General features: G+C 47.0%; 1 protein-coding gene across 5 annotated transcripts; it reads left to right on the top strand.

Moving 5' to 3' along the window:
• The first annotated feature begins 1 nt into the window (after position 1).
• Positions 2-26,994, top strand: TMEM268 (transmembrane protein 268). Of its 5 annotated transcripts, none has more exons than XR_010022169.1 (10): positions 2-367; positions 4,726-4,914; positions 9,604-9,713; positions 11,510-11,617; positions 12,710-12,859; positions 16,994-17,104; positions 19,307-19,387; positions 20,273-20,455; positions 23,855-24,123; positions 24,219-26,994. XR_010022169.1 is itself a non-coding variant. In XM_063082024.1 (9 exons), exons 2-9 carry the CDS (start codon positions 4,806-4,808, stop codon positions 24,032-24,034), a joined length of 1,032 nt encoding a protein of 343 aa, XP_062938094.1. In that variant the 5' UTR covers positions 2-367; positions 4,726-4,805; the 3' UTR covers positions 24,035-26,994. The 5 variants fall into 5 exon arrangements, 3 of the variants coding, with proteins under 3 accessions (XP_062938094.1, XP_062938096.1, XP_062938095.1); XR_010022168.1 differs by having other exon boundaries at positions 23,855-24,638; positions 25,187-26,994; XM_063082024.1 differs by having other exon boundaries at positions 23,855-26,994.
• The last annotated feature ends 690 nt before the right edge of the window (positions 26,995-27,684 follow it).

Raw genomic sequence — 27,684 nt, 5'->3', positions numbered from 1 at the left:
TGGGAGCCTGTCCCAGGTCCCGGCGCCCGGGGGGGCGGGTGGCCCGACCGCCGCAGACGCGCGCACGTGGTCGGCGGGGGCTCCGTGCGGCCTCCCGCGGGCCGTCCGGCTGATGAAACGCAGCCTCCCGGCTCGGCTCGGCCGCGGGCCCGGGAGCGGCGTTCCCTCGTGGCCCCGAGGCCGGCCGGGCGTGCGGCTCCTCCCGGTGGGATGACGGAGCGGGGCCGGCCGGGCCGAGGGCGGGCCCGGGAAGACGGCGCGGCGCGGGAGGCGGGCGGAGCGGCGGAGGCTGCGGCGCGGAGGGGCGCGAGCCCCCGACCTTCCGCGTCCTCAGGCGGCGGTGGCTCCGGCGGCGGCGGCGCCGGCGGTAAGTGTGCGCGGGCCCGGGGCGCGCGCCCGTGCGCCTGCGATCCGGGACCGGTGCCGCCGGGCTCCGGCGCTGCGAGGCCGCCTGGGCGCCGCTGCCTCGGCCCGGAGGCCTGGGGTCGGCACCGCGGCTGGCGTCCGGGCGCCTCCGTGTGCCTTTGGGCCCCTTTCCCCGCGAGCCGCGCGTGGGAGCCGCTCCGGGGCGCCTCCTGGGAGCCCGCGGCCCGGGGAGGGCGGGGGTGATTTCTGGGATGAAGGATCCCACCGCCCCGCGCCTCAGGCAGCAGGACTTGAGGACAGAGACTGGGGCAGGACACAGCCGCCCAAGGCCAAGGCCGTGTCTGGTGAGACATCCCCCGGCTGAAGGAGCCCGGGTTTCAGTTCTAGCTCTGCCTTGGACTGGCTCCTTGACTTTGGATAGTTCATTTCTTTTCTGGATCTTAATGTCCTCATCTGTTAAGTGGAGAGCTTGGATTCATTATCTTTTCCACCCCAAACTTCGGTAACAGGCCCTCTTACGGTCTCTTGTTGGGCTTCCAGTTTAACAGACAAAAACAAGACCTGACTCAGAAGAACTGTAGTTTCTCTTTTTCTTTCTCTGGACGATCTCAGTGATGCACATAGTTCCTGCGGGTGGTTGGCACTGGGTGTTTGCAGAGATGGAGACCTGAGCTGAGCAGGACGTAGGTATATTTTCCTTTGCAGGGGCTCTCCACCTAGCTAAAAAGGAGGGAAGCTGAACCTGTGCAAGATGGATCACTGGAAGGTCTGGTTAAAATACAGAATCCGCAAAGGGAACTCAGAGAAGCCAGGTATCGGTGGCCAGTTAATTGCAGGAGCCTCAAGCCTATACTCACTCCTTCTGCTCTGCCTCTACCCTGGTGTCTGTCTCTCCCTCCTGTGGCGCCCTAAGGCTGGTACAGGGCTGAGCTTGATGGGGGCCCGAGTCACACAGATGGGTAATGGGTCTATGTGTGCACTTTGAGTTTTGCCAACACCCCTCCTGCCGTGCAGCCTCTGGTTGGATGAGGGGCTGCAAGCCCGGTGCACACGCTGAGGGTGCACAGTCCTGGTTGCCTGATGGGACCATCCTGGCCTCTGGTCTGTAGCCCTTCCTACTTGGCACAGGCTTCTCTCACCTCCACCTTTGCCAAGCCCAGGAGCATACCCCCTCCCCCGCAGGAAGCCTCCTGAAGAGCTCTTTCCCCACCCAAAGGTGCTCTCTCTTACTGCCTTGTTTGGTAGTTGTCTGTTTTGTAATTCTCTTTCTGTGAGTTTGTCTTTCCTGTGATCACTGTCTTTCAGATAGTGATCCCCAGCAGGGAGAGCTGAGCAGGGACTTCAGATTTTATTTCTGGTTTCATAGTTGAGAAAGTACAGGGCATGACCCTAGAAAGTTCTTAGGGAATGTATGGAAAATGTAAAAATGACAGCTCTATTCCTTTCAGTGTGACTGATTTAGTTGTGTGAACTCTTTAAACCTCCCCACAACCTAAACTTACCACCATTGTCCCCCTGACATGTAAGGAAACTGAGGCAGAGAGAAGTAACTTCCCTCAGGTCACATAGGTGGAAGTGGGAGGACTGGGCAGGTTACTTTTAGCTATTACACGAAATGGCCTCAGGTGAATGAATGAAGGCTGCTGATTGGGACTTTATGGGCAGCTCATTGGGTCAACTAGGGTATGCTGATTTCTTCCCACAGACATTGCCTCATTTTGGGATTTTGCAACAAATGGAACCTTCCGTGCAGTCTGGAAGGATACCTGTGCATCTCCAGCTTGTACGTCATCTCTCCTGGCTCCTGGGCCCCCTAGCACTTTCTGAGGCTTCTAGTCTAGCTTCTCCCGGCTACAGGCTCCTAGCTGCATGCCCGGGTTCCTAGTTTGGAACATGGATCTAAGGATTAAATCTGCCTCCCGGGCCTAGGAGGTGATCAGACGAGCCAGAGAAAGGCTTCAGTGATTGTCAAGTGCAGGGCAGACATCTATGTGGCTATTTTTGTTGGTTTCATGCCTCTTGGGGATACAAGGTAAGAGTAAGGAAGGAAGGCATGATAAGATTGACTACTAAATGTTCAGCATATTTGGCAGTGCCTGCTGTGGGCTAGGCCTTGGGCTAGGTGTGTAGGAGAAGGTCCCTGCCCTCCCAGAGTGTAGCAGTTCATGCCAACTGGATTTTGTTGCTAGATCAGGACTGGGAAATGTAGTCTCCCTTGACTCTTTTTTTTTTTTTTTTCTTTCCTTAAAGGTAGTTTAAGGAACAGGCTCAGCCAGACCAGAGTCCAGAGGTACAAAGACATGGAAACTATGGGTTTGGACTTTGGATGGAGCCAGATGGCTTCCCCTCCTGGCTACAGAGCTGACAGCCACCTCACTTAGGGCAGGTCACTTCACATCTTTGACCCTCAGTTTTCTCTCCTGTGAAATAGGAAAAATATGTTAAGGAAGGGGCCTGTCTGGGAAGCAGAGTACTGGGTGTCATGCTTATGTTTCCTTCTGTTACATCCCCACGGCAGCTGTGCGGGGCAGGCTTCCCCGTTCCCTTTTGGCAGATGAGAACAGCAAGGTTCTGGCCGTTAAGTACCTTGACAACGAATGTCATGGAACCTGGGAGTGGCTGAGTGGAGATTTAAGTCCAGGCTTTCTGGCTCGAAAATCTTCAGTCTTTTCATAATATTTTGCTGCTTTCCAGCCTTCGATCCCTAGGTAGGGAAGGTGGGTGATAACTGTTAGAGCTCGTCTTTTGAATATTCTTTTATACATTGGGAGAAAGGGCTGCCAGGTGATCTTCCGGCGCTTCAAGTCAGGGCCAGCTTCAGGTGCATGTAACCTGCACAGTCTTACAGGGCCTGCCCTGCCTTAGGAAGGCCCCCCCCCCAATTTGGTTTAATGCTCTGCTGTTGCTATCTTGAAATTCTTCATCATTTTTGAATAAGGAGCCCCACAAGTTACGTAGCTGCTGGTCCTGTTTACTGAGGGAAGCAGAGGTGGTGAGGGCATAGTAATCGGATTCCACCCTGCAGGGGCCTGATCAGTGGCAGTCAACCCTCGGGCCAGCTCAGAATCAAGCAGATGGGTGCCGACTGGACACTTCACGTGAGAACCATGGCAGCAAAAGATGATTCTAGTGGACTTTTCACCAAGAGGTTTGGTCAGCAGGGTTACTCTGTCATCCGAAGGGACTTAGGCATGATTTTCCTTGGTGAGGGCTGATTCCCACACCCCCAGGTGGACATATAACAGAGGTAAAGTGTGCAGGTTGCAGCTGAAATGGGTGGCACTGGAGACTCAGTTTCTCCTCAAGGAAACTCCCACCAAGGGCCTCACTGCTTTTGCTGATGAAAGTGGCTAAGGGTGATGCCTGCCAGGCCTCTCAGGGACCTGGCTCTGGAGGCTTTGGAAGCATTTCCAAGATCTTTTAGAGCTAAGTGCCAGGAAAATTCATTGTTCGCCTCACTATCCTTTTTTGTCTCCTTATAGATGACTACTTAACTGAGAGTGTTTCCATTTTAGCTTTGGCCACCTGGAAGCTCAAAACCAAATTCTTAGCTCAAGCATAGCAACTGTGTCAAACCTGAAAATAGCAACACCAAGAGCTAATATTTTGGGGACGTGTCCTTTGTTCCAGATGTGTTGTGTGTTCTTTATATGCATTATCCCATCCATTCTTTGCAGTAACCCTGTGGAGAAGCTACCATGATTTGAAGAGCTGAAGCTCTTTGAAATTAAACCACTTGTCCAAGTTTATATAACTAGTAGGTGGCAGAGCTGGAATTTAAACTGGTTGGTCTGACTCTGGAGTCCATGTTCTTGAAAACAAACCTCTACCGCCTCTGTAAGGGAACCTGATGGCCTGAATATCCGGAATTCGGATATGTTTGTTCTTCCTGGTTGATACTTTTCCTTTTTTTGGTAATTTATATTTCCCCTAGATGTTTTTTGATTTATATTTTTCAGTATCTTATGAAAGCTATTTGAAATCCTGTGTGTAAACAAGGCTCTCCATTACGACTATACCTTTTTTGTGCCTGGTTGTCTGCAGCGTTCTCAGTATGGGGACAGAAATCCTACATGCCTGGGAGTGCAACTTGGTCAGCTCTTGAGTTCCTTGGCCATAGCTGAGCTGGAGGAGACCCAAGACCAGAAAGGAAGTTCTCTCTTAGCCTAGGCTTTGGAGGGTTTTAGTTTCTCCTCCTCATTCTTCTGAGAATTTTCCTCAGCATGATCAGAAAGACTAAAGTCAGCAAAAGACTCCTGGGTGGCTCTCCTTGGCCTTTGGTAGCTTTGGCCTTGGAGAGAGCCCTAGGAAGCTCAGCCGGCCCAGGTGTGAAGTTCCTTTTTGTGCTGTTTTCTGAAGGCAAGTGAAGCTGAGCCGGCTGTTCCAGAATGAACCACAGCTCTGAGAAGGGGAAGTAGCAAGACAGCTGGCTCTCTGCCATGGCCTGTGAACCACAGATGGACCCCGGCGAGGTGGCTGACCCATTGCCCACCTCCTCTACTGGCCGGAGTGCCCTGCCTAGAGGGACCCCTCCCAGCTGGGGGCCAGGTAAGGTCATGACCTTTAACCACCTCCACCCCCCACTGAACCATGCTGAGCTGGACTCATTTAGCATGCTTGGGGGGAGTGAGGGGTATGGAAGTTCCTTCAGATAAGGGTGGGCATCTTTCGGATACATTTCCAGCCCACTTTCTGTCATTTTTACTCAGTTCTCTTTCACCATGTCCTTAGGAACAAGACACCATCACTCTCTGCTTGGACCCCTGCAGTAGCTTCCTGGCTGGTCTTTTCCTTTTCTCTTCCATCCATTGTCTACATGGTTCCAGAGAGATCTTTTTTTTTTTTCTTTTTTTTTGAGCGAGATCTTTTAAAAATGCACATCTAACCATGTCATTCTCTGCTTCAGTGTTTCCCATTGGGCTTAGCATGAAAATCCAACATTCACCAGCTTGCAAGGCATGCCCCTTAATGGCCCTTGCTGCATCTGTTCTAGGTTCTTTGCCATGCTCTTCTGCCCCAGGGCCTTTGCACCTGCTTTCCTTCTGCCCGTTATGCTTTTTCCCTGCCTACTTTCTCCTGCTTAATTTCCATATATCCTTTAGAGCTCTGTTCAAATATCCCTTCCATGAGGAATCCTCCTGATGGCCCAGCCTAAGTCAGGGCACTCTGACATATTGCTGTTTCTCCCTATGGCACTTAACACAGTCTAAACATATGTCCAACTTCCCCACTAGAATGTAAGCTCCTTGAAGGCAGGGTCTCTGTGTTGTCTTGTTCATCCCTGTATCTGAAATACCGAACTCAGGGCTTGGTTCATAGTAGATGCTCAGTAAGTATTTTGTTGAATAAATGAATGAATGAATGAGTGAATGAGTGGCTGGGCATAGGCAAGGGGAAACAGCACTCTGACTTGTGGAGGTCCATGAGAATGTGGCTTGTTACTTAGAGGATTTGAAATTCGACTGCTTAAAAACAGGGATTTCCTTAATTACTGCTGTTATTAGGAAAGCAATTTATACACACAACAGTAGAAGGGAATGGAATGAAATAATTTTCCTGCAGAACTTTGAAGACATTGCTCCATTCATTTTTGTCAAGCTAGGTCTTGCTCCTTTGTAGGAAATTGCTTTACACACACACACACACACACACACACACACACACACACACACACACACACACACACACTCTCACACACTCTCACACACACACACACACACACACACACACACTCTCTCTCACTCTCTCTCTCTCTCTCTCTCACACTCTTCTTTGGTAGCTTTTCTTAGGCTAGGTATAAAAAAAAGTATTTCTATGTGAAGGACTTGCTGTTCTCACTTTAAGGAACAGATGAGAGATAGTATTGTCAAGAATCCATGAACTCTTGGTTTGAAAGGCAAAGATACCGCAAAAGGTCTTTGCATTGCTCAGGCAGACACTTCAGTGTGCGAAGAGCCAGGCTGGGGGAAGGTTCGCGTTCTCCATGTCTGGAGTCCCAGTTGCCTGGGGTTTTTCTTCTGGGCTGGGAAGTCTGAGGCCCATCCTCGGCACCAGCTGCATTCCCTGTGCTGCCTCCCTCCTTGTGTCTCTGCCTCACTTCATTTTCCAGAGGCTCAGTTTCCTTTACCATGTTAACAGTTCCCACTTTTTAGGGCTCTTTGAGGATTAAATGCTATGATTGAAGCCTCAGATCAGTGCCTGGCGCATAATAGGGGATTGATACCTAGAACCTGTCCTTATTATCTGCCTTTATTTAGTTATTTTTTGTCTACTTTTCCTCATTTGCATATTATTAAATTTAATTTTATAATTTTACCTTTTTATATCTTATTTTTATGAAACCACCTTAAATTCTTTCTGGAATAAGGTGTGGGAGGACCAAAACAAATGCGTGTAAATTGGTATTGCTTTATTGTAACTTTTGAGTTCTGACAAGTTTGCTTTTAAATGATGACAATAATAGCGGCCAGTTATTCAGAACTCACTTTGTGCTGAGCATTTTATTTTTATCATCTTGATTATTTGTAAAGTCCTCTGCAGTGAATACGGTCATGCTCTAAGTAAGGCAGCATGCCGGGGTTTTGGGGTGCTTATTCAAGTTTACCCTGTTAGCAAGAGGCTGAGCTACAATCCAATCCCAGAGCTATTGCAGTTTCTCCATCTCACCACCTTGCCTCCATGTCCCTTCCCACTTCCAAAAACTCCCACAAAAGAGATTTAGGAAAATAATGCTCTTTTTGGCAGGATGTAGAATTCATAATTCTATAGAACCCTTGAGATCATAGGTGATACCCCAGGGAATGAAAAAAGAACCCTATTAGGGTTGGGGACCATAGTCATATTGTATTCATTCATTTATACATCAAATATGTATTTAGTGCCTACTGTATGCTGGGCAGTGAATCCAGCTAACAGGATTCTGTGATGAACAAACCATTGTGGGAGCATATGAAGGCACTTCAAAAAATTTGTGGAAAGATATAATTAAAAGATAATATGAATTTTTCCATGAAGTTTTTGAAGACTCCTCATATAATCTGGTGAGGAAGATAGACTTTAACCAAGTAATTGCATACATATGTAATCAAATAATTGCATACATATGTATTTATCTTCGGTGAGTGTAAAGGAGAAGAGCAGGCAGTTATGGGTAGGTTTAACAGAAGGATTTGATCTGTTAAAAGTGTCAGGGAGGGCTCCCTGGTAAAAGTGATTAATGAGCTGGGATACAAATGATGCACAGGAGTTAACTGGTGAAGCTAGGGGGAAGTGTTCTAGGGATCGGGGACAGCATATGCAAAGGCCCTGGGGTGGGAGAGAACACTACATATTCAAGCAGCAAAGGAGACTGGTGTGGCCAGACACAGAATGAGGTAAGCCTCATTCTGAGGTGGCTCCAGGTGAGTCTGGCAGGAGGCTAGTTCTCCCAAGAGCTGGAGGAAGATGGGAAGACAGTTGGGTTTTGTCAGCAAAGCACCAGGAGGCTATTGAAAGTTTTACTCAGGGGACTGGTGTCATCTGATTTGCACTATGGCTGCTGGGTGGAGAATGCATTGTAAGAGAAGAGTTGGTTTGGAGGAGCCAGTCAGGAGGCTCCTGCAGAGCTGCAAGGAAGAGCTGAGGATTGCCCAGAGGTACATGGAGTGGAGAGAGATTTTGTTGGCCCAGTTAGCAGGCCTCAGGGATGGACTGGGTGAGGGGGGAGAGTGTTTGGATGGGCCAGGGATTTCCAGGAAGGTGGAGCTAGTCATTTGACTTTGAAGACTCCAGTATCACTCAGAACTAGCCTGAGGGAGAGGAGCTTGGGGCCAGCAGAGAAAGCACTTGTGGTTTAATCCCTTCATTTGTGCCTCATCGTCTAAGCAGCAGCCATGGAGAATATGCCAGAATATCCAGTCCTCAGCCATGCATGGCTGAACTCTGGGATACTAGACTTTCAGGGCTGGAATCCCAGACTTTCAGGGCTGGAATCCCACCCACGAAGCCCCCCCTGGCTGCTCACAGAGCCTCATTCTGTGATGGGAGGAGATATCGATCCTCTTTCCAGAGTTTCCTTATGCAGAGCTACAGGAAGGTACGTGTGGCCTCACGTGCTGCCATTCCTCCCCGGGCTGGAGGGGTTTCCAGTCCAGACCTTCCTCTCCAGTGGGTCTCATGGTCTGGCTTCATTCCAGCATTGCAGGGTGAGCGTTTCTGGTAGCTGTTGTGACCAGCCTCAGTTGATATGTGTTTTTTGAGGGAATAAAGACCTAATTGTGCTTTTAAAATGTTGAGTGAGTTGCAGAGATGCTTGGGAGGGGTTACCAGCAAGTCAGCATGTCAGTTTTCTATTGCTGCTGTCACAAATTACCACTAACATAGTGGCTTAAAACCCACAATTTTAATTTATTATCTTCCTGTAGGTTAGAGGTCTGACACTGGTCTCAGGAGCTAAAATCCAGGTGTCGGCAGGGCTGTGCTCCTTCTGCAGGCTCTAGGGGAGAATCCTTTCTGTGCCTTTTCCAGCTCCTAGAGGCTGCCCGTATTCCTTGGCTCATGGCCCCTTCCTCTGTGGTCAGTGCCAGCCATGTTACACCTCTCTGTGCCTTTCTTCTGGCCGCATCTCCCTCTGACTTTGCTTATGCCTCCCTCTCCTCACTTTTAAGGATTCTTGTGATTCCATTGGGCTATTCAGATAATCCAGGATAAGCTCCTTATTTAAGGACAGCCAATTAGCAACTTTAATCCATCTGCAATCTTCATACCCCTCTGCTAGGGAAGGCAGCATATTCACAGGTTCTGGGGATTAGCCTGTGGACATCTTTGGGGACCATTATTTTGCCTCCCATAACCAGTTATCTCTTTGAGTTATTCAGTTGAGCTTCCTTTACAGCACTCGAATAAATGTCTACTACATCATCCCCTCAGTGAAGTTAGTTGTTCAGGCTACATATCCCTTGTGATGGGGAGCTCACTACCACCTGTTCTTTGTGGGGACGGTTTTCTTCTTGGGAAGTTTTTCCTTACATGGTCTTACACTGTGTCACAGTAGCCTCTTTGCTTTGGCCTCAGTTCTGTCTCCTGGGGGTTTCCCAGTCAAGTGCAGTCCTTCTCCTGTAGGGATTTGAGGATGGCTACCATGTCCTTCCTTGTTAAGAGAAGGTTCTCACGGCCAGACGAGTGATGCCATCAGCCTCTGGGTTCATCCAAAGAGGGTGAAGCTTCAGATGACCGAGGAAGCTTCTGGTCTGCTTTCAGAGCTCCGCAATGGCCAGGTCCTCACAGTTCTCCGGATCGACAATGCCTGTGCCCCCATCTCCTTTGACCTGGGAGATGCAGAAGAGCAGCTGCAGACGTGGGGCATTCAGGTAAGTGCTGATATTACTGAATCCCTACGATTTTCCCTTCCATCCATCCGCCCGCCTGTCTGGCTGTCCTTTCATCAAGTTATTCACAAAATATTTACTAAACTCTCTGTCTTAACTGTGGCAGGAGATAGATGTAAAGGTGAATCAGAACTGTCTTCTCTTCCCAATTAATTCACTTAACAAATGTGTGTTTTGGGGTACCCACTCTGTGCCAGGCACTCAGCTGGCTCAGTATTTATAGAGGTGACTGCTCACAGAGCCCAGTGAGGCAGATGGACACGTAGAGGAGTGTACAAGGCATTGACGACTTTCACAGAAGAAAGTGATAAACTTGCCTGGGGGACTGGTGTTTATGAGCTTCTCAAAAGAGCAGATACTTGATCTGGGATCTTGAAGGATAAACAGGAGTATGCTGGGTAGACAGGCGGAAGGGGATTTTAGAAGAGGGAACTGCATATGCAAAGGAATGTGTGTGTGAATTCATTAGTTAATGATGAAGTACCTTCAAGCGTGGCGATCTGAGGCACAGCCTTCACAGACCCAGTGATCTGGACGCAGGTCCAGCTCTGCTGCTCGCTACCTGTGTGATTTCAGGCAAGTTACTTAACCTTTCTGAGCCTCTGTTTCATCATTTATAAATGAGGACAATATTAAAACCTATTATGTAGGGTTTTTGTTAAGATTAGATGAAATAATGCTTGAGGAACACTTGCATTGTCTCTAGTATATGTAAATGCTTAATAAATTGGAGCTATTATTGTTCTAATGAAGAATCCATAAGTGTTGTTTTCTCTCTTCCCAAAGCCCCCAACATGACTGTGTCTTCCCTGTGTTAGCCAGGGAGGATTAACTATGGATGGGGAAGATACTCTGCTTGTTTTACTCTGAAGAGTTTGGCATTTACTTCTTTAAAACTGAATTGCATTGTTGTTTCGAACATTTCACCACCGTTGAAGGGAAACTTCCCAAATTGACGATAATCCCACATCAGCACAAACTGGTTTTTTCCATGTTTCCTTTTAACCTCTGTACAGAAGAACATACTTCTTAAACAGTTGTCTTCAGATTGGGCTTCCTTACCAGTGAACAGTTTATGTATTACTCTACCATGTTTCTAAATATAATTTTTAATGGTTGAATTCTATTTTCTTAAGTCTGTTTTCATAGGGCCTTTATGCTCTGTAGACATTTTTGTTTGGGCAGGAACTTGTGAATGTTTGGTACTTTGGACTGTATCAATAGCTGTTGATCTTTTAGTATTCATAATAGCACCTGTGTATCAAGTGTTTATTATGGGACCAGTTCTATGCCAAGCTCTGTATATGTGTTATCCTGTTTAATATGCCCCCCAGGCCAACAAGGTGGGCATTCTTATTATTCTCATTTTATAGAGGAAAAAAACTGAGGCTCAGAGGAGTGGTGTTACTTGCCCCAGGTCACATAGCACATGAGGGGCAGGGCCAGAGTTTGGATCCAGGGCTGTTTGGCCCCAAGGCCTGTGTATTAACCATGAGGCCACCCTGTGCCTGCTGCCAGGCTGCAGGGATCTTCAGGGATCTCTCTCCACTATGTCCTCCTGTATCTTGAGCTGACCTGCCTCCCCATGACGCCTGTTCGTCCCTGAGCTGAGAGCTGCGCCCTGTAATTTCCACCCAGTGCTCTGAGCTCCTCATTCTGCCCTCTGGGGCGGCCTGGAATGTTCCTAATCTCCTTTTCTCATGAGAGTCACATGAACTGGTGGGAAGGAGATAGGGAGTGGTTCTCCTGTGGCTGACTGATCTCTTTCCTTTGGGCAGGTCCCATCCGAACAGTACAGGAGCTTGGCTGAGAGTGCCCTTTTGGAGCCCCAAGTGAGAAGATACATCATCTACAACTCGAGGCCCATGCGGCTGGCCTTTGCTGTGGTAAGGAGGGAGGTGGGGGCTGCACGCCGACCCTACCCTGAGCATTTGCTGAATTCAGCATCATGTCCTGGAGCCTGTTGGTGCAAGTAAGGGGTTTGGAGGCTGGTTGCCCAGCTGCCTGGGAAAGAGCAGTACTGCACTGACCTGGATTTGATACATGAGGAAGTTTATTGAAAGAAGTTGTAACCAGGTTCCAGTTTGGATGGGAGTCAGGGTTTACTGTGGGCAGAGCCTGGATTGAGAACCTGCAGTCTCAATGGGCTCTGGACTCAATGTCTGCCTTGGCCAAGACTTTGCCAACCTCTGGGACTTGGTTTCCCCTTCTGTCCAATAGACAGGTCCACTTTAGCTCAAGTCATATATACATATCTATGAGGGAACTTCAAAAAGTTCATGGAAAAATTCATGTTATATTTCAATTCTATTTCTCCATGGACTTTTTGAAGTACCATTGTATACACATATGTATGCATGTACATATAAACATGCATATATACCTACATATATACATACATAAACGCATACATACATACCAATATGGCAGAGCCAATATTTGAACCTAGGCAGTCTGGTTTCTGTGGTCATAACCACTATGATTTGCTGCTGCTTTGTATATATAAATGGTCAGATACCATGCCTGACTCTCATGTCTTACTTCTAGGGAGAAGGGAAAGGGGTGGGAATGAGCATTTATTAATTCCCTAATAAGTGCTGGGCTGTTACCTTCTTAACCCTTATAACAATGCTATGAAGTATTATTATCCCCATTTTACAGATGAGGAAACTGAGGCTCAGAGAAGTATTATAACTTGTCTAAGACCACATAGAATTTGAAGGATCACTGTGGGCTTCGGACTCAAAACTCACTCCAGAGCCTCCTGCCTTTTAATTTAAAATCAGGGTAAACAAGGATTAGGAGTACATTGCTTCTAAACAAGGAGTATGAGCTCATTCCCATAGACCCAGGCATCTGCATCAGTCTCTTACTGGCTTCCTGAGCTGTTTGAATCCAAGGAGGATGTCCTTTTGAATGGAACTGCTTCTTTTGAAGACTGATGTTCCTGGCCACGTGCTCTCTCTGGCTTCTTGCAGGTTTTCTACATGGTGGTATGGGCCAATATCTACTCCACCAGCCAGATGTTTGCCCTGGGCAACCACTGGGCAGGCATGCTGCTTGTGACCCTGGCTGCCGTGAGCCTGACCCTCACTCTCGTGCTCGTCTTTGAGAGACACCAGAAGAAGGTGAGATGTCCGGAGATCCCTGCCACACTCCCTCCAGAAGGGCTGAGCAGGCACGAGAATCTCAAGTCAGACTTTTCTCTTTTGCCTGCTTAATTTCTCCAACCACTAAAATCCACACTAGCCCATATGCCCAGTGACTAAAAGAAATCAAATCACATGGGTGGTTAAATCCTCTGTTTTTCATCTAATCTCTGTGGATTTTTTCTCTGGAAGCAAGCTGTGTTTTGAGAGAGAGTCTGGGAGGAGGGCACCAATAGCTAATATTCTTCCACTATTTTAGTTAACTGAGCCCTTTTATGCACCCATCTCCATGGATGCTCACAACAGCCCTGTGAGCGAGGGAGGATTACTGAAGCTACCTTGCAGCAAAGGTGCCTGAGATTGAGGTTTGGGGAGAGGTGATTCACATTATTTCCTCCTGTGGTGAGCAGACGCTGACCTACTTTTGTACTGACAGTCATGTCTCTAATCCCAGCAGTGATCTTTGAGGCAGAGAGTGGGTGGTCAGAGAATGTAGGTAAATTGTCATGGATCCCATTGTAAGTGGCAGAGATGAGGTTCAAAGCCTGAACCCTCTGATTTCCAATCACTTTCAGAAGGAAGACTGATATCTCCTAGCTTAATGTTTGGTTCACTAATTGCATCTGTTTCTTCAGTGTCTGTCTTTTGTTATGTAATGAGCACATCATACATAGTAGCTTGCCTTTTAAATGCTTTACAGGGTAACTCACTAGGTTCCCTATCAACTCTCTGGGTGGAGGCTATTCTACTCATTTTACAGGTGAGGAACCTGAGGCTCAGGAAGGCTCAAGGAGCAGCCCAAGGCCATTCTGCTAATAAATGGCAGAGGCAGAATTCAAGGCCAGGGCACTCAGCTGCCAAGTCGTGTTCTTAGTCAGTACCCTACTTTATTGGGTTTCTATGGCTGCTGTAACAAATTGTCATAAATCTAGTGGCTTATAGTAACACTTATTTATTATCTTACAATTCTGTAGGTTAGAAGTGCAACATGGGTCTCACTGGGCTAAAGTCTAGGTGAAGGCAGGGCTGATTCCTTCTGAAAGCTCTAGGGGAGAATCTGTTTCCTTCCCTTTTCCAGCTCCTAGAGGCCACCTGATTCCTTGGCTCTTGGTCGCTTCTCCATCTTCAAAGCCAGCAGTGGTGGGTGGAGTCTTTCTCACATCTCCCTCTCTAACTCTTTGGCCTCCCTCTTCCACTTTTAAGGATCCTCGTGATTACATTGGGCCACCCGGATAATCTAAGATGATAATCTTACTTTAAGGTCAGCTGATGAGCAACATTTATTCAGTCTACAACTTTAATTCCCCTTTGCGCTGTCACATAGTGTATTCACAGGTTCTGAGGCTTAGGACTTAGCTTTGGGGGACCGTTACTCTGCCAATCACACCTACATTGTCTTTTCAGTTACTGGGAAGCTCCTATCTTTCCAACCCCCAACACCTGGCATAGTGCTGGACTTTGAGATATTCAGCAAACACTGCACCCTTGCCTGACTCAGCGGGGAGCACGGGATGCTGGGAAATGTAGTCAGGGTTTGGGGTATGAATTCCAGTTAGTGCCTGTGTTCACAGGGACAAATAGAACTTTTTGGCTTAACTGTTCTGAAAGGATCTTTGTTGGGCTTTGCCACAAGGCTGACAAAATAATGCTACCCTTGGGCTCTGTTGAAGCATTCACAGCCTTTATGCTGGCTTATAAAAATTAAATTGAGCAGGCTGCTTCTGCACCAAGAAATTTCTTTTGGGGAGGGGAAAAAGTAAAGTGTTCTTTTTTAGTAAAAGCAAGCAAAAACTGCACCTGGCAGGTACTTCAAAGATGCAGATGTAATTCACTGGGCCGCCTGGATAGTCTAATGCACTTAAGGGAATGTCTGCTTTAGCTCTCTGCCTCCTTCCCTTTTCTCTTTTTAATCACTTGGTATTTATGAAGCTACTGTGAATACCAGGTAACGTGCTAGGCACAGGTCACAGAGATGAGTACGAACCGGTCTCTACTCGTAGGTGCAGCATGGAGGCCCCGGGTTCTTAGTGACAATGCTGTCACCACTGTGTGCTCATTCAGAAGACTATTCCTTTCCTAATAATGACCATCATTTAATGAGCACCTACTGTGTGCTCTGTGGTTGGGGCTTGATATCTATGCCCAACAACCTTATAAGAAGATGGGATACCTCTGCTGTTTGCTAGGTCTGCATACTGGGGGCGGTTATTACTTAACCTCTCAGGGCCTCAGTTTCCTCATCTGTAAAATGAGATGATAATTATAGCTCCCTTATAGGGTTATTATGAGCATTAAATGACTAAATACATGCAAAATGCTTTAATAGTAGCTTTTACAAAGTAAATGCTCAGTAGGTATTATCCGTTATTATTATTGATTCTGCCAGTGGGGAAACTGAATCTCAGAGACATTGAGTAACTAACCCATGGTCACACAGTCCTCCTCAGGTCTTCCTCTGGGTCTCAGCTCCAGGACCTCTTCCTCCTTGGATCCCTCGTCATTCGGAACTGTGCAGATTGCCCCCTTCCTGACCATTGTCACTTTTACTGTTAGTATCCTACCTGTGTCGCATAGCATCCTCAAGAGCCTCAAATTTTGCATACGCTGCCTTGTTTTTCCTTGTTTTTTGCATTATTAGCCTTTCTCAAGATCAGAAGGTTTGTGAAGGTGGGCAAGACCCTGCCTTGTATCCCCTACACAGCACCGTGCATTGATAGGGCATGTGGGAAGTTCCTAAAAATATTTTCTTGTGGTCAACATGGTACAGTGGAAAACATGATGTCTTAAATTCAGTATCACCATCACAATGATATTCTCAGCTGAAATGCATTGAGTGTTCATTCTTCCAAGTGTTCTACATGGATTAATTCATTTCATCCTTAATACAGCATTTGGAGCTGGGGGGATCATTTTCTCCAATTTGGAGATGAGGAGATGGAGGCAGAGAGATGTTAAGTAATTTGCCCAAGGTTTTAGGGAAGTGAGAGATGGAGTCAGGATTTGAACTGTTGATGATGTGAGTTTCTGAAAGGGCCAACAATGCTTACTAAAGTTCTAGGCAAAACAAAATATAACCATCCCTTGATTTTCATATCCTTCCAACCCCCAACGCCTGGCATAGTGCTGGACTTTGTGGAAGTGGCCTTCCTAGAAAATCCCCTTAAATGCATGCAAAGAAACACTTTAGGTGTCTGTATAAGACGGACTATAGGTGGGCCCATCAGAGAATTGTTAGTAGATTTCTCACCTGCGTTCACACCCAGCAGGGCATTCAGAGTTCAGTTAGGCTAGGGGACAGTTCTTTGACATGCGTAATCATCTCCCATGGGATGTCCTTTAGTGGAAGACACATTATAGCATCCTGGCCCTCCTCCGCTAAGTGCCAGCATTTTCCATCCTGTCCCTGTTCTGTGACAACCAAAAGGGCCTCCTCACATTTCCAAAAGCTCCACTTGGGGGTTCTGCCCCTTTTGCGACCCTTGTCCTTGATTGGGCTGCTTCCTCCTGCCTGCCTCTGAAAGTCCTCTTGCGTTCTCTTCCCCAAACCAGCATTTTGGGTTCTGTCACCTTTCCTCCCTCTTCTCCCTGGCTTGCTTGGCATCTATTTTGCCAGCTGAATACATGGCATCCCTTGCTTTGGGTGGGAAAAGAAGGAGATTGATTTCCAGAGCCCCTTCTGAAGACAGGCACAGTGCTGGGTACTTTAAAGTAGGTGCTTTACAGACAGAGCACAGTAGGTGCTCAGGCCCATCTGCTCTCCTGCCTCCTCCAAATACCTTTTGCACCCCGACTGGGTCCCAGGCTGGGTGAAGCGCTTCACACACAGTCTTAGTAAAATTTCACCACACTCCTAGGAGCAGGGCGATCTTTATCTTTATTCTACAGCCGAAGAAAACAAGGCTGAGGGAAGGGACATGCCTTGGTTAGGCATGAATTTACTGTCCCAACCACCCAACCCACAACCCCATTTTATAGGGGAGGAGGTGGACAGTCCTGAGGGTGAGGGTTGTCCCGTAGTGTCTAGGGGTAGGACAGTGTATGGCTATTGTCCAGGGCCCAGGAGCTCCCTGGCAGCATGGAGGTCTAGCCAGAGGCCTGGCATTTGTCTTACAGGCCAACGCCAACACGGACCTACGGCTGGCGGCTGCCAATGGAGCCCTCCTGAGACACCGGGTGCTGCTGGGGGTGACGGACACGGTGGAGGGGTGCCAGAGCGTGATTCAGGTATGTGTCTCTGAGTAACCCCTCTGTGATGGGCCACTTGCAGAGAGGGGGCCTCACATTCTCCCAGTATGCACAGTGTCTCTGGGAGTCTGCTAAGGAGGTGGCTGTCGGCAACCCTTTCCTTCCTCCCTGCTCCAGTGTTTCTTCCTTGAGACACTTCCTCTGAAGCAGTTACCAGTGACTTAGAACCTCCACGTGGCAAGGCTGGAGGGGAAGGTCAGATAGTGTTCAGGCTTTGCTGCTCATTGGGCATTTATTCAGCAGACAGATGGGGCCTCTTCTGTGCTGAGCCCTTGGTTGGGCACTGAAGAAGCCAGGGGGCCCACATGAGGTCCCTGTCCTGCAGGAGCTCCCAGCCTTGTGAGGATGACAGGCACACGGTCAGTCAACAGCAGGCTCTCTGGCTCTATGGCAGAGGGAACCACCCCTGACAAGGCCAAGAGCCAGGGTGGACAGGATGCTTTTGAAGGAGTTTGAGGAGCTTCCAGTGGCTGAGAGCTACAGCAGCAAGACACAGTGGGGATGTGAGGCTGGAGAGGTGGACCATGTCCTACAGGCCTTACCTGCCCTGGCTCTATTGTTTTTTTTTTGCCCCAGAGGCAGTAGGAGGTCTTAAGTGACTAGCCCAAGGTCACACAGTTGGTCAGGACATGGCTGGGGCTAGATCTCCTGGTCCTTGCTGGGCTCTGCCCATTCCTCCATCCATGCTGGACCTGCCCAGTGGAATTGCAAAATGTCCTCAGCTCCACATTTGTGTTCTCACCGCTATGGCCCCTCACCTGGTGGAAGCCTGGGGGTGGGTGTGCATGAGGGACCTGGGAGGAAGCTGCTCGTTAACATCCCTGTTCACCCCAGAAATGTTGATTGATGGCCTGCTGTGTGCCAGGCACTGTCCTAGGCACTGAGGCTGCAGCAGAGAATACGTGCAGATCCCTGTTTGCAGAGCCTGTCCCACCTGAGGTTGTGTGGGGTATACGATCTTGCACAACAATCAGGTGACATCACAAGATTTCTGGCAGTTCAAGTGTGACATTGTGGACTGGGAGCTCCTGGAATCTGGGGGTCCTTTTTAGCCTCATTTATCTCCAAATCTACTTTGTTAATTAGCACATAAGAGTGACTTTGCAAGTGTTAGTTGAATGCATGGACAATGAATGACTAATGAATGATCAAATCTTTTCAGACAGTCAGGCTTTTTCGTTTACAAAATAATATCTTGTGATGAGGTGACACAATGTCTGAGATGTCCTTTAAATCCATTGGGGAGTGGGGTGAGGGGTGGGGGTGTTGGGGATGGGTAATGAGCAAGGGTAGAGACTAAACAAGAGTGGCCATGAGGTGGCACGGTTGAAGCAGGATGATGGATAGCTGTCATCTGCTTTTATATGTGTTTGGAAATTTTCATAGTAAAAAGCTTTGAAAGAATCATTGGAAAAATACTCCCATGGGAATGAGACAGTGGGAGGGACTAGTTGGCAAGAGGGATGTGACTTTGGGTCTCGAGGGTCAGTCATTGGGAGGGGAGCTCTGGGATCCAGAGGAGGTGGGCAGTGGACGGAGGCATGAGACAAGGGCCACCAGCTTCTTGCAGAACTTTGGTTATGATGTGTGGTAGGTGTGGCCCCACCAACACGAGGATTTCAACCTGGTTAAGTTTAACCTGGCCTCCTGGGGACTGATCAGGCTGAGGCAGAAGGGGAGGTAAGAGTCGGGTGAGGACTTTTACCCTACTCCCCTCCCCGCAGAGCACCCATGCGGATTACCTGGGACCTGGCTGTGGGGGTGTCAGCTCTGAAAGGTTTCACTCATGTGCACGTTTGGGTCTACACAGGCAGCTTGAGAACTGAGGACGATGGTGGTAACCCCAGACGGATATGTGATGTTCAAGAGGGTTTGGAGTCTGTCTGGGATGCTCAGTGACTGTGGGAGATGGAGCCACAGCCATTTGGAACAGAGTTTGGTATTTTCTAAGTTTGCACACAAACCATTTTTTTTACCACCTGTCCAAATGAGATGTGGTCGTGGATGGGACTGTGGGCAGGAGCAGAATGGCATGTTCCTGCCAGAGAGCAGGATAAATCTGGTGGTGCTCAGAAGCGTGGGCCTCCAGCAGGAGGCAGGAGGCGGAGGACGGCCGCGGGGGTGGCGAGTCCCAGGCCAGCCAGCCTCGAGCCACAGCAGTCATGGTGCTTCTCTCCACAGCTCTGGTTTGTCTACTTCGACCTGGAGAACTGTGTGCAGTTTTTGTCGGATTATGTTCAAGAAATGAAGACTAGCCAAGAGGTAAGATATCTTAAGTGGAGAAACAACAACAACAGAAATAAACCAGGAGGCCAAATTGTGTAGCTCGCGTGACTGCAGTGTTGGAACAATGTCTAAGAGAAAGTTACTTAGAAGGAAGATTAACTATGTGGTATCAGTGGTTGTTTTCCTACTTCTTTTCAACTAATTGCTTTCATCTAATTTTCATCCACATTTCCTATAGTGAGTGTATATTTCTTTGTAATAATAATAATATAACACTACTACTACTAGTCAATTCTGGCACATCCAAAAGTCTCATGTATTTAGACACTTTCACTTCTTCAAACTGCCTTCTACCATATGTTAAGAAGTTCAGGGATATCTCACTCCAGTGCTACAGAGGAGGAAACAGGCTACGAGAAGACCTGTCACTTGCCTGGGGTCTTGGAGCTGACTGGTGAGGCCCAGTTTTAGAGGCCAGGCCTCCTGTCTCTGAGCCCAGGGTTCCTTCCCTAGGCTCAGGCTTTTCCTGGGCCCAGGAAGTATTGCAGTTGGTCTTGAAATCCGGATTGTGGTTCAGCCCTGATCCTGGTTCATTTTTTCCTGCATGGCCTCAGGCAAGTCCTTGGAGCCTTGGTTTGTTCATCTGCAACATATACATAAAGGTACCCACATCCAGGCTGCTTTGAGGAGTGAATGAGAGCATGGAAGAAAAAGTAGGTTAGAAACTGTTAAGGACTGTACTCTTGTAGGGAATTATGTGATCTCACCAATGTGGCTCAGTTCCAGATTCTTCTGAGGTTAGCATCGGAGTCTGTAGATGGATCTGTCCTCTGCTGGGTCTGCAGGTTAGGGAGTGACTCAGCCTCCCAGATACCACCCAATTTAGGACGCACCTGGGTCCCCTCTCTGTTTCCTTTGCAGTCCTTGCTGAGAAGCAGACTGAGCCAGTTATGTGTTGTGATGGAGACTGGGGTGAATCCCACAACGGCGGAGGAGCCTGAGGATTTGGAGGGTGCCCCTCTCCTGCCCAGCAGCCCTCGTCTTGAGGAGACACCAGTCATGCAGACTGAGCTTCGCCAGCTCGTTCCTGAGGCTGAGCCTGAGGTAACGGCACTGTTGCCAGTCAGGGTCGTCCTCCCTCTTGGGCCATTTGCATAAAGAGAGTCCATGTGGGGACTTCAAATTCTAGATTCCTGGAGACATGGTTTCACTGGGTTGGTAGAGACATGCCAACCTTCTAGCCCAGTAATTTTCAATCTTTTTTTCTTCACCCCAGCACTTTTAAAAATGGTTTATAGGAAACATTTTATATTTATTGGGATTTTTGGGTTGCATTTTTTAATATCTTGGACATTTTTTTGATAGTTGCATTGGATGGGTGGTTGCATGTAACGTATTGATGAATACGTTAACCATGAACGTATTCATGAATATTTGGGTCTTTATCAATCAATCAGTCTATCAATCCAATCATTATTTATCTATCCAACCATCATCCATCCATCTACATACTTAAATTGCAGTTGGATATTTGAATCTTATGTGCGTCTCTGTTGAATTCCCATTCCTCCAGCCCTAGAGTTCTGCTGTGTTCTGCCATCCAAGCTATTTGTTGGGTATAGCTAAGTATTGGTAGACCAGAAATCTGAGAATGTGGTTTGTGGCATGTGCTACCTTCTTCTCGCCATGAGGACAGACCCAGTGTCAGGGAGACACGCAGCAAGGGGTGACCTCAGATGACATTTGGAACTTCAGAACAGTGCTTGCATTTTCTTTTTAGCCAAGAGGTTTGGGGATTCATTGTCCAAACTAGCCCAGATTTCTGCACTGGAGAGTGGGAGGCCTACAAATAGGACTATTTAGAAGAGAAAGTGATAAATGTGTTCATCTCTTTATTGACTTTTTTTTTTAAAGGGCAGAAAAGATTATGTACTTTATTATGATGAGCATGCCTGGGTTTATGTGCAATAGCCTCTTAAATATGGGCCTTTAAATTATTTTTTCAAATTCATTCAAACCAATAGTAATACAACTTCTTGTCGTGAATATCAAATGTGTGTGCACGTTTTTAAAGTGGCTGCCCTTGTGAGTTAGCTAGGGAAATGCAATCAATGCCCAAGTCTCAGCATGGGCGAGATCGTCACATTTCAGTAGGAACTCACTATCTGTGAAAGATGTAGGTAGTTATAATGACCTCTTACATTTTTAGACTTTTATCATGCATAAAATCTTCAGCATACCCTCCATGGTATGGATTATTTTCTCTTTTTCCTTGATGGGTGAAATAAGTTTCCAAGAGGTCAGATGACTTGCCCAAGGTCATGGAACAAGGGAGAATGTGGCAAAGCTAAGGGCAGAAGCCAGCCCCGTTGATTCTAAATAAACCAAGTTTCTTGCTACAGTTCTTTGCTTCTTACGTTATTGATTTTAGACTACTAAATTGGTAAGAAGACCAGCCTGCATTAGTGAGTGGCAAACTATTTGAAGTTTTTAATATTTTCTAGCACAAATGACAATCAAAACAAAAGCCAGTCCTAGGAACCATGTGGAGTTTCTGCTTTTTTGAATAATAATGATGGTAACGATATTGGTGACATTTATAGAGCACTAGGTGCTGGGCTAGATGCTTTCTGTACATTAGTTCCTTCTGTCCTCACTCCAGCTCAATAAGGTAGATGCTGTACTGGGCACAGGTCTGGCTGCCTGTCCCCTTTCAAAAACAAACCACTCAAAAGTCAAATGTTGGTGAAAATGGAAGTCAGCTTTTATCCAGGAATACTGGTGACCTGAGAAGAGATGTTAGGGTAACTTGTCTCTCTGAAAGAGATTGGCCAGACTAAAGCCATCTCAAAGACTCAGATTTACTGAGGGTTTTTTAAAGAGGGGGTTGAGGGAATGGAATGTGAGAAATGAAAAGCAGGAGGGGGGGGGCTCCCTGCAAGGAGCCAGGTGCAAGGTCTCGCCAAGGCTCCGTCTGGTGTCTGTTCTCATGCTTGATGTTACCTCAGGGTCCTGCTGGAGGCGTGGAGTCAGCATAGCCTTACTGATGTCTTCCTTGGTTTTCCAGGGTCTGGACAGTACATGCAAGTCTGCAGCTCCAGGCTGACTGGAAAACAACTTTATATTCATGTAAATAATGTCATCTTGCCACATAATCAAGGTTCAAAAAATCAAATAACCACAGGAAAAGAGGAAACTCAGAGAAATGCATGCCAAGGAAAAAACTGTGTCTTTTTAAAATAAATATTCTAGAGCCCATGAGGTTTTAGGTCCCACCATGGCTTCAGTCCTGTTCACTCCAGCATTGCTCCTATTTTTCCTATTTTAACTGATGAAGAAATGGGCTTAGCCAGGTGAAGTGACTTGATCAGTCACAGAGTGGCCGAGCTGAAATTCCCTCTTGGCCTTTTTGACTTTAAAGCCAGTTTTTAATTACTAACTCTACAGACATAAATAGCCTTGATGTAACCCACACCTTATTTTATTACATTCAGAGTGGACACAAGTATTGTGAAAGGCCTTCAACACCACACTTCAGGAATTTAAGCATTTACCCTGTAATCCCAATTGCTAGACCAGTGAATGGAACTTTAGAGACGAGGTTTGTTAATAAGAACACGTATTAATTCCATGCTCTTATTAAAACACTTTAAAAAAAAAACCTTTTAAATTGTTTTTATTGTGGTAAAATATATGTGATATAAAATTTAACCTGTTAATTTTTAAGTGTAAAGTTCAGTGGCATTAAGCACATTCACGTTATCGTGCAGCCATTGCTTCCGTCCATCTCCAGAATGTTTTCCTCTTCCCACACCAAAGCTCCACTAACTTCCTCTGAACACTCACTTCCTCTCCTCGACCCCTGGAAACCACAATTTACTTTATGTCTCTGTGAATTTACTATTTCAGGAGCCTTATATAAGTGGAATCATACAGTATTTGTCCTTTTGTGATAAATCCATTTTTTATAAGCAAAGTCTTTTAATATATTAGGAGTACTTGGGTAAAGAAATTTATCAGGTACCTTGTATGAATAGAAGAATTCTTCTATAATGGGAATATTCCCCTCCACTCCTCCCCATGCAACTAGTGATTTTCTTCAGGTGAGTCATCTTGACCTCATGTGCTTTACAGACTCATAGACATTTGAAAGAAAATGTGTGTGTGGCTGGCCAGGTGTAAATCAATGGTGGTTCCTCTAGTGTTTTGAGGAGGCATATCTTTTTTGTACATGTTATTATTGCCAACCAGCTGTTAGTTACTTGCCTTGGGGATGAGGAAACTGAGGTTGCAGGAGCCCTGTAGCCAGTGAGTTACAGAGCTGGGCTTCTATACTAGGCTGGCATCCTCCAAGACCACAGGTACTGGACTGGCCTGGTCTGGTTCTTCCCAGTGAGCATCGCTCCTGGGTCCAGGGACAAGAGGACGGCTTGGCCTTCCCCTCACGCTTGAGCTCCAAGGTGCTTTCCTGTGGCCCTCACTCTGCTTCCCTGCCTCTTCTAGGAAATGGCACGGCAGCTGCTGGCAGTGTTTGGTGGCTACTACATCCGGCTCCTGGTGACCTCCCAGCTCCCCCAGGTAGTGGGGACAAGACACATGGACTCTCCGAGGGTTCCATGCCCCTGCCAGCTCATAGAAGCCCACATCCTGGGCACAGGGTGCTGCCCATTCCTGGCCAGGTGACCTAGGGGTGCAGGTACTCATCTTCCTCCAAGACTGAGAAGTGGGAGAGGCCTCATGATGAGGAGAGAAGCATGGGTGCACTCTAAAAGGTCAGTCATCTCAGCAGCAGGGGTGTCTTGCTCGCTCCAGGGCTCTGCACAAAAATGCCTTGTTGAGACTCCATACTAAACCCTGGCCTTTGCAGAAGCTGATGGGTGTTGAGCTGGTCATGCCCCAGGCTACTCTCTGTGCTACTCTGAACTGCGGACGTGGATGGAAGGGCTGGTCTCCCATCCCTTTCATTGCGCAAGAGCCCAGGAAATGTGAAGATAACCAGACCAGGCACATCGTGTGTCTGAAGCTTGATCTCAGATGATGCTCCCATTCCCAACCCCTTCCAGTCAGATGGGGAAACTGAGGCTCCGAGAAGCAGTTGCTCTTTATGGCATTGCCTCGTTCCAAGCTGAAAAAAAAGAAGTAAATTCCCAGAATTTCCTCCATTTTTAAGTTTTTCTCTCCCTATATTTTATGAAAAACAGTGGCCCTGTGCTTGTCGTCTGCTAGCACACAGGCTGCAGAAGACAGAGGTGGAAGATGGAAGACAGAAGAAAGAGAGAAAGGGCAGGTAACTATTAATAGGCATGTTTAGAGAAGACTGGTTCTGATTGGCTTGAGGACTTCTTTGGTTCAAAGGCATGCACGCTTGGCCGTGTGGTTTTATACTGCAGACATGGAGCCAGCAGTCGTGTTTTCTGAACACTAACATTGTCCCTGCATGAACTGTAATCAGTTACTCGTGCAATTCTGTGAAAGGCTCAGAGGCTTCTAGGTGTTCTGTTCCTGAACAAGTTTGAAGACCTGTTGTTCCTTAGACCCAAGTCCAAAAGCCCTGGCCTGGCTTCCCAGCCCCCGAGACCGGGACTTCGTTTGCGGTAGTGGCTGTATCTCTCCCCAAACCCTTCATAAGTTGAAACTCTTTCCTGGACTGACATACATATTCCTTTCTATCTGATGGACTTCCATTCATGCTTCAAAGCCCAGCTTTTCTTACCTGTCCTTTAGAAAGCCTTCCAACATCACCAGCCCTGCTGCTCTCTGCCTTCTTTAAATTCTTGACACAGCTTCTGCCTGCACTGATGTTTTACGTTATTGATTTTATTTTTCTGTGCACAGGCCTGTTTTACTAGCTAGACTGTAAACTCCTCAAGGACAAATACTGCACCTTATGTGCATGACCTGGACCTGCTAAGGAAGAAAAAATCCTGTGGATTGATTGCTTTGCCGTCTGCATAGCAGTTTCTGCAAATTGTTCTCCAAAGTCAGTAGAATGATGAGATTGGTATGGACCTGGGTTCTGGATCTGATCTGCCACTTCTAACCGTGTAACTTTTGGCAAGTCTTTCTTTGGATGGTCCTCAGTTTGACCATCTGTATAATGGGTGTGTTGGATGATTTTTAAGGGCCCTTCCAGGACCAAAGTTCTGAGAATTGCCAGCTTATTTTGCTCCCTCGTAGCCCTTGGCATGTCTGTCTGTTATGCCTTTATTTACATAAGGTCCTACAGCCCCACATGGCTGAAGTATCCTGGGCCTGATAATGCCCTTAGACAGAACACTGGCTTAGCTAGCAGCAGGCCTGGATTCATGTCCCAGATTTGCTGCTTCCTTGCTGTGTGACCTTAGCTAAGTCACTTAACTTCCCTGAGTATCAGTTCACTCCTTTATAAAGTAGATCTGGTGAACATGAAATGTAATAATCCAAGTGACTTGCTGTGTAAGAGATGGGTCTGACTATTCGCATTTTCTGTGCCAGAGAAGAGAAATCAGTTGTAAACCAGCTCCTGGAAATGGCTGTTTTAGGCATTTATCTTTAGCTAAGTCTGAGGGCAGCTTTACTCAATGAAATTATTCACAAAGGCGATCACTGTCTTTCTGACCTGACACAGACGAAATGTCAGCTGTGAATGTGATCAATGGGAGCCTGTGTTTATCATCCAATCATAAAACTCCAGTAAATATACAGAGAATCAAAATGTGTTTGATACATGGCAAAACAGCAGTTTTTAAGGTTTACTTAAAGAGCCCTTGATGTGTGCTTTCCTGCCTTTTCCTCTCCGGAATTTCTGACGGTCTTCCCTGGTGGGTGGGGCATTCAGAGTGTACCCTCAATGTACATTTCTCTGCATCTGTGCCTCAGTTTCCTCATTTATAAACTCCCCAAGATCTCTTGTCTTGCCTTGCTATGGTTTGAATGTTGGCCCCTCCAAAGCTCATATTGTAGGCTTAATCCCCCAAATAATATTTGAAAGGTGGGGCCTTTAGGAGATGATTGTACCACGATGGCAATGTGCTCATGAATGGATTGATCCATTCAGGGATTAATGGGTTCATGGGTGAATGGTTATCACAGTAGTGGCACGAGGGGATTTGTAAGGAGAGGAAGAAAGCTGCTAGTGTGCTCTTGCTCAGCCTTCGCTATGTGATACCCTGCATTGCCATGGGACTCTGTAGAGAGTTCCCACCAAGAGGAAGGCCCTCATCACATGTGCCCCCTGGATCTTGAGCTTCCCAGCCTCCAAAACTGTAATAAATTAAAATAAATAAATAAATAAACTACCCAGTTTCAGGTATTCTGTTATTAGCAACAGAAAACTAATACACACCTACTTCACAGGGGTTTTGTGAAGATTAGATACCACATACACTAGCTCCTGAGTCTTGGGCTCTTTGGTAATCATAGGCACTGCAGTGTCATGAAGAGGGAGTGAAGCCAGTAGCTCATTGCTTGGTTTCTAGGGTCATGTTTATTCAAGTCCAAGTTCTGCCATTTAAGAGCAGCGTCCTTCATGTCATTGGGTCTCACTCCTCATCTATAGAATGGGGAGGTTAAGAGCAAGCTGGTGACTTTGGGCCAGAGACTCACTCTCTCTGTACCTCTATTTCCTCGTCTGTGAAGAGGGCGATGTGAGAACAGGGAGGATCCCTGAGGTGCTGCGTGTGCAGCTCAGAGCCGGGTCCACAGCGTGGTCCACAGTGAGGGCTCCGTCAGTGGAGGCTTTGCTTCAGCAGCTGCTAGATGCTGTTGTCGGCCTGTGTCTGTTAGTGCAAGTGTTTAATTGTGCTGTTCATATCTATGTCCTCACTAATTTTGTTCCATCAGTGATCGAGAGAGGAAAATCTCTATGATTGTAGATTTTGTTTCTCCTTTTACTTCTGTCAAATTTTTAAAGTTACAGTTTTTCAAAATTGATATAATACACACATCATAAAATTCACCATTTTAAAATGTACAAGCCAAAGGTTTTTTAGTATATTTACAAGGTTGTGTGGTCATCATTACTATTTAAATGCTACAGATGCCCCTCAACTTATGATGGGGTTATGTCCAATAAACCCATCTAAAGTTGAAAATACTGGAAGTAACAAATGCATTTAAAACACCTAACCTGACAGACATCATAGCTTAGCCTAGCCTACCTTAAATGTTCTCTGAACATTTACCTTAACCTACAGTTGGGCAAAATCATCTACCACAAAGCCTATTTTAGAATAAAATGTTGAATATCTCGTTGTCTGAGTGTGAGCTAACAGTATAATGCCCTCAAACTGAGAAGGTATCCTGAGACTAAAGAAGGAAGCAGGCAACTCCATGCAGTTTACATGGCGTTTCTT

The sequence above is a fragment of the Cynocephalus volans genome, chromosome 17, assembly GCF_027409185.1.
Source record: "Cynocephalus volans isolate mCynVol1 chromosome 17, mCynVol1.pri, whole genome shotgun sequence".
In the NCBI taxonomy this organism is placed as follows: domain Eukaryota; kingdom Metazoa; phylum Chordata; class Mammalia; order Dermoptera; family Cynocephalidae; genus Cynocephalus; species Cynocephalus volans.
This window is presented reverse-complemented; position numbering and strand designations above follow the sequence as displayed.

Bases quoted from the DNA above. Each gene is read 5' to 3' on its own strand.
- TMEM268 (XM_063082024.1), top strand. From the start codon at position 4,806: ATGGCCTGTGAACCACAGATGGACCCCGGCGAGGTGGCTGACCCATTG. The intron at 11,618-12,709 runs GTAAGGAGGGAG...GGCTTCTTGCAG, and splicing joins TGCGGCTGGCCTTTGCTGTG to GTTTTCTACATGGTGGTATG. The intron at 17,105-19,306 runs GTATGTGTCTCT...TTCTCTCCACAG, and splicing joins GGTGCCAGAGCGTGATTCAG to CTCTGGTTTGTCTACTTCGA.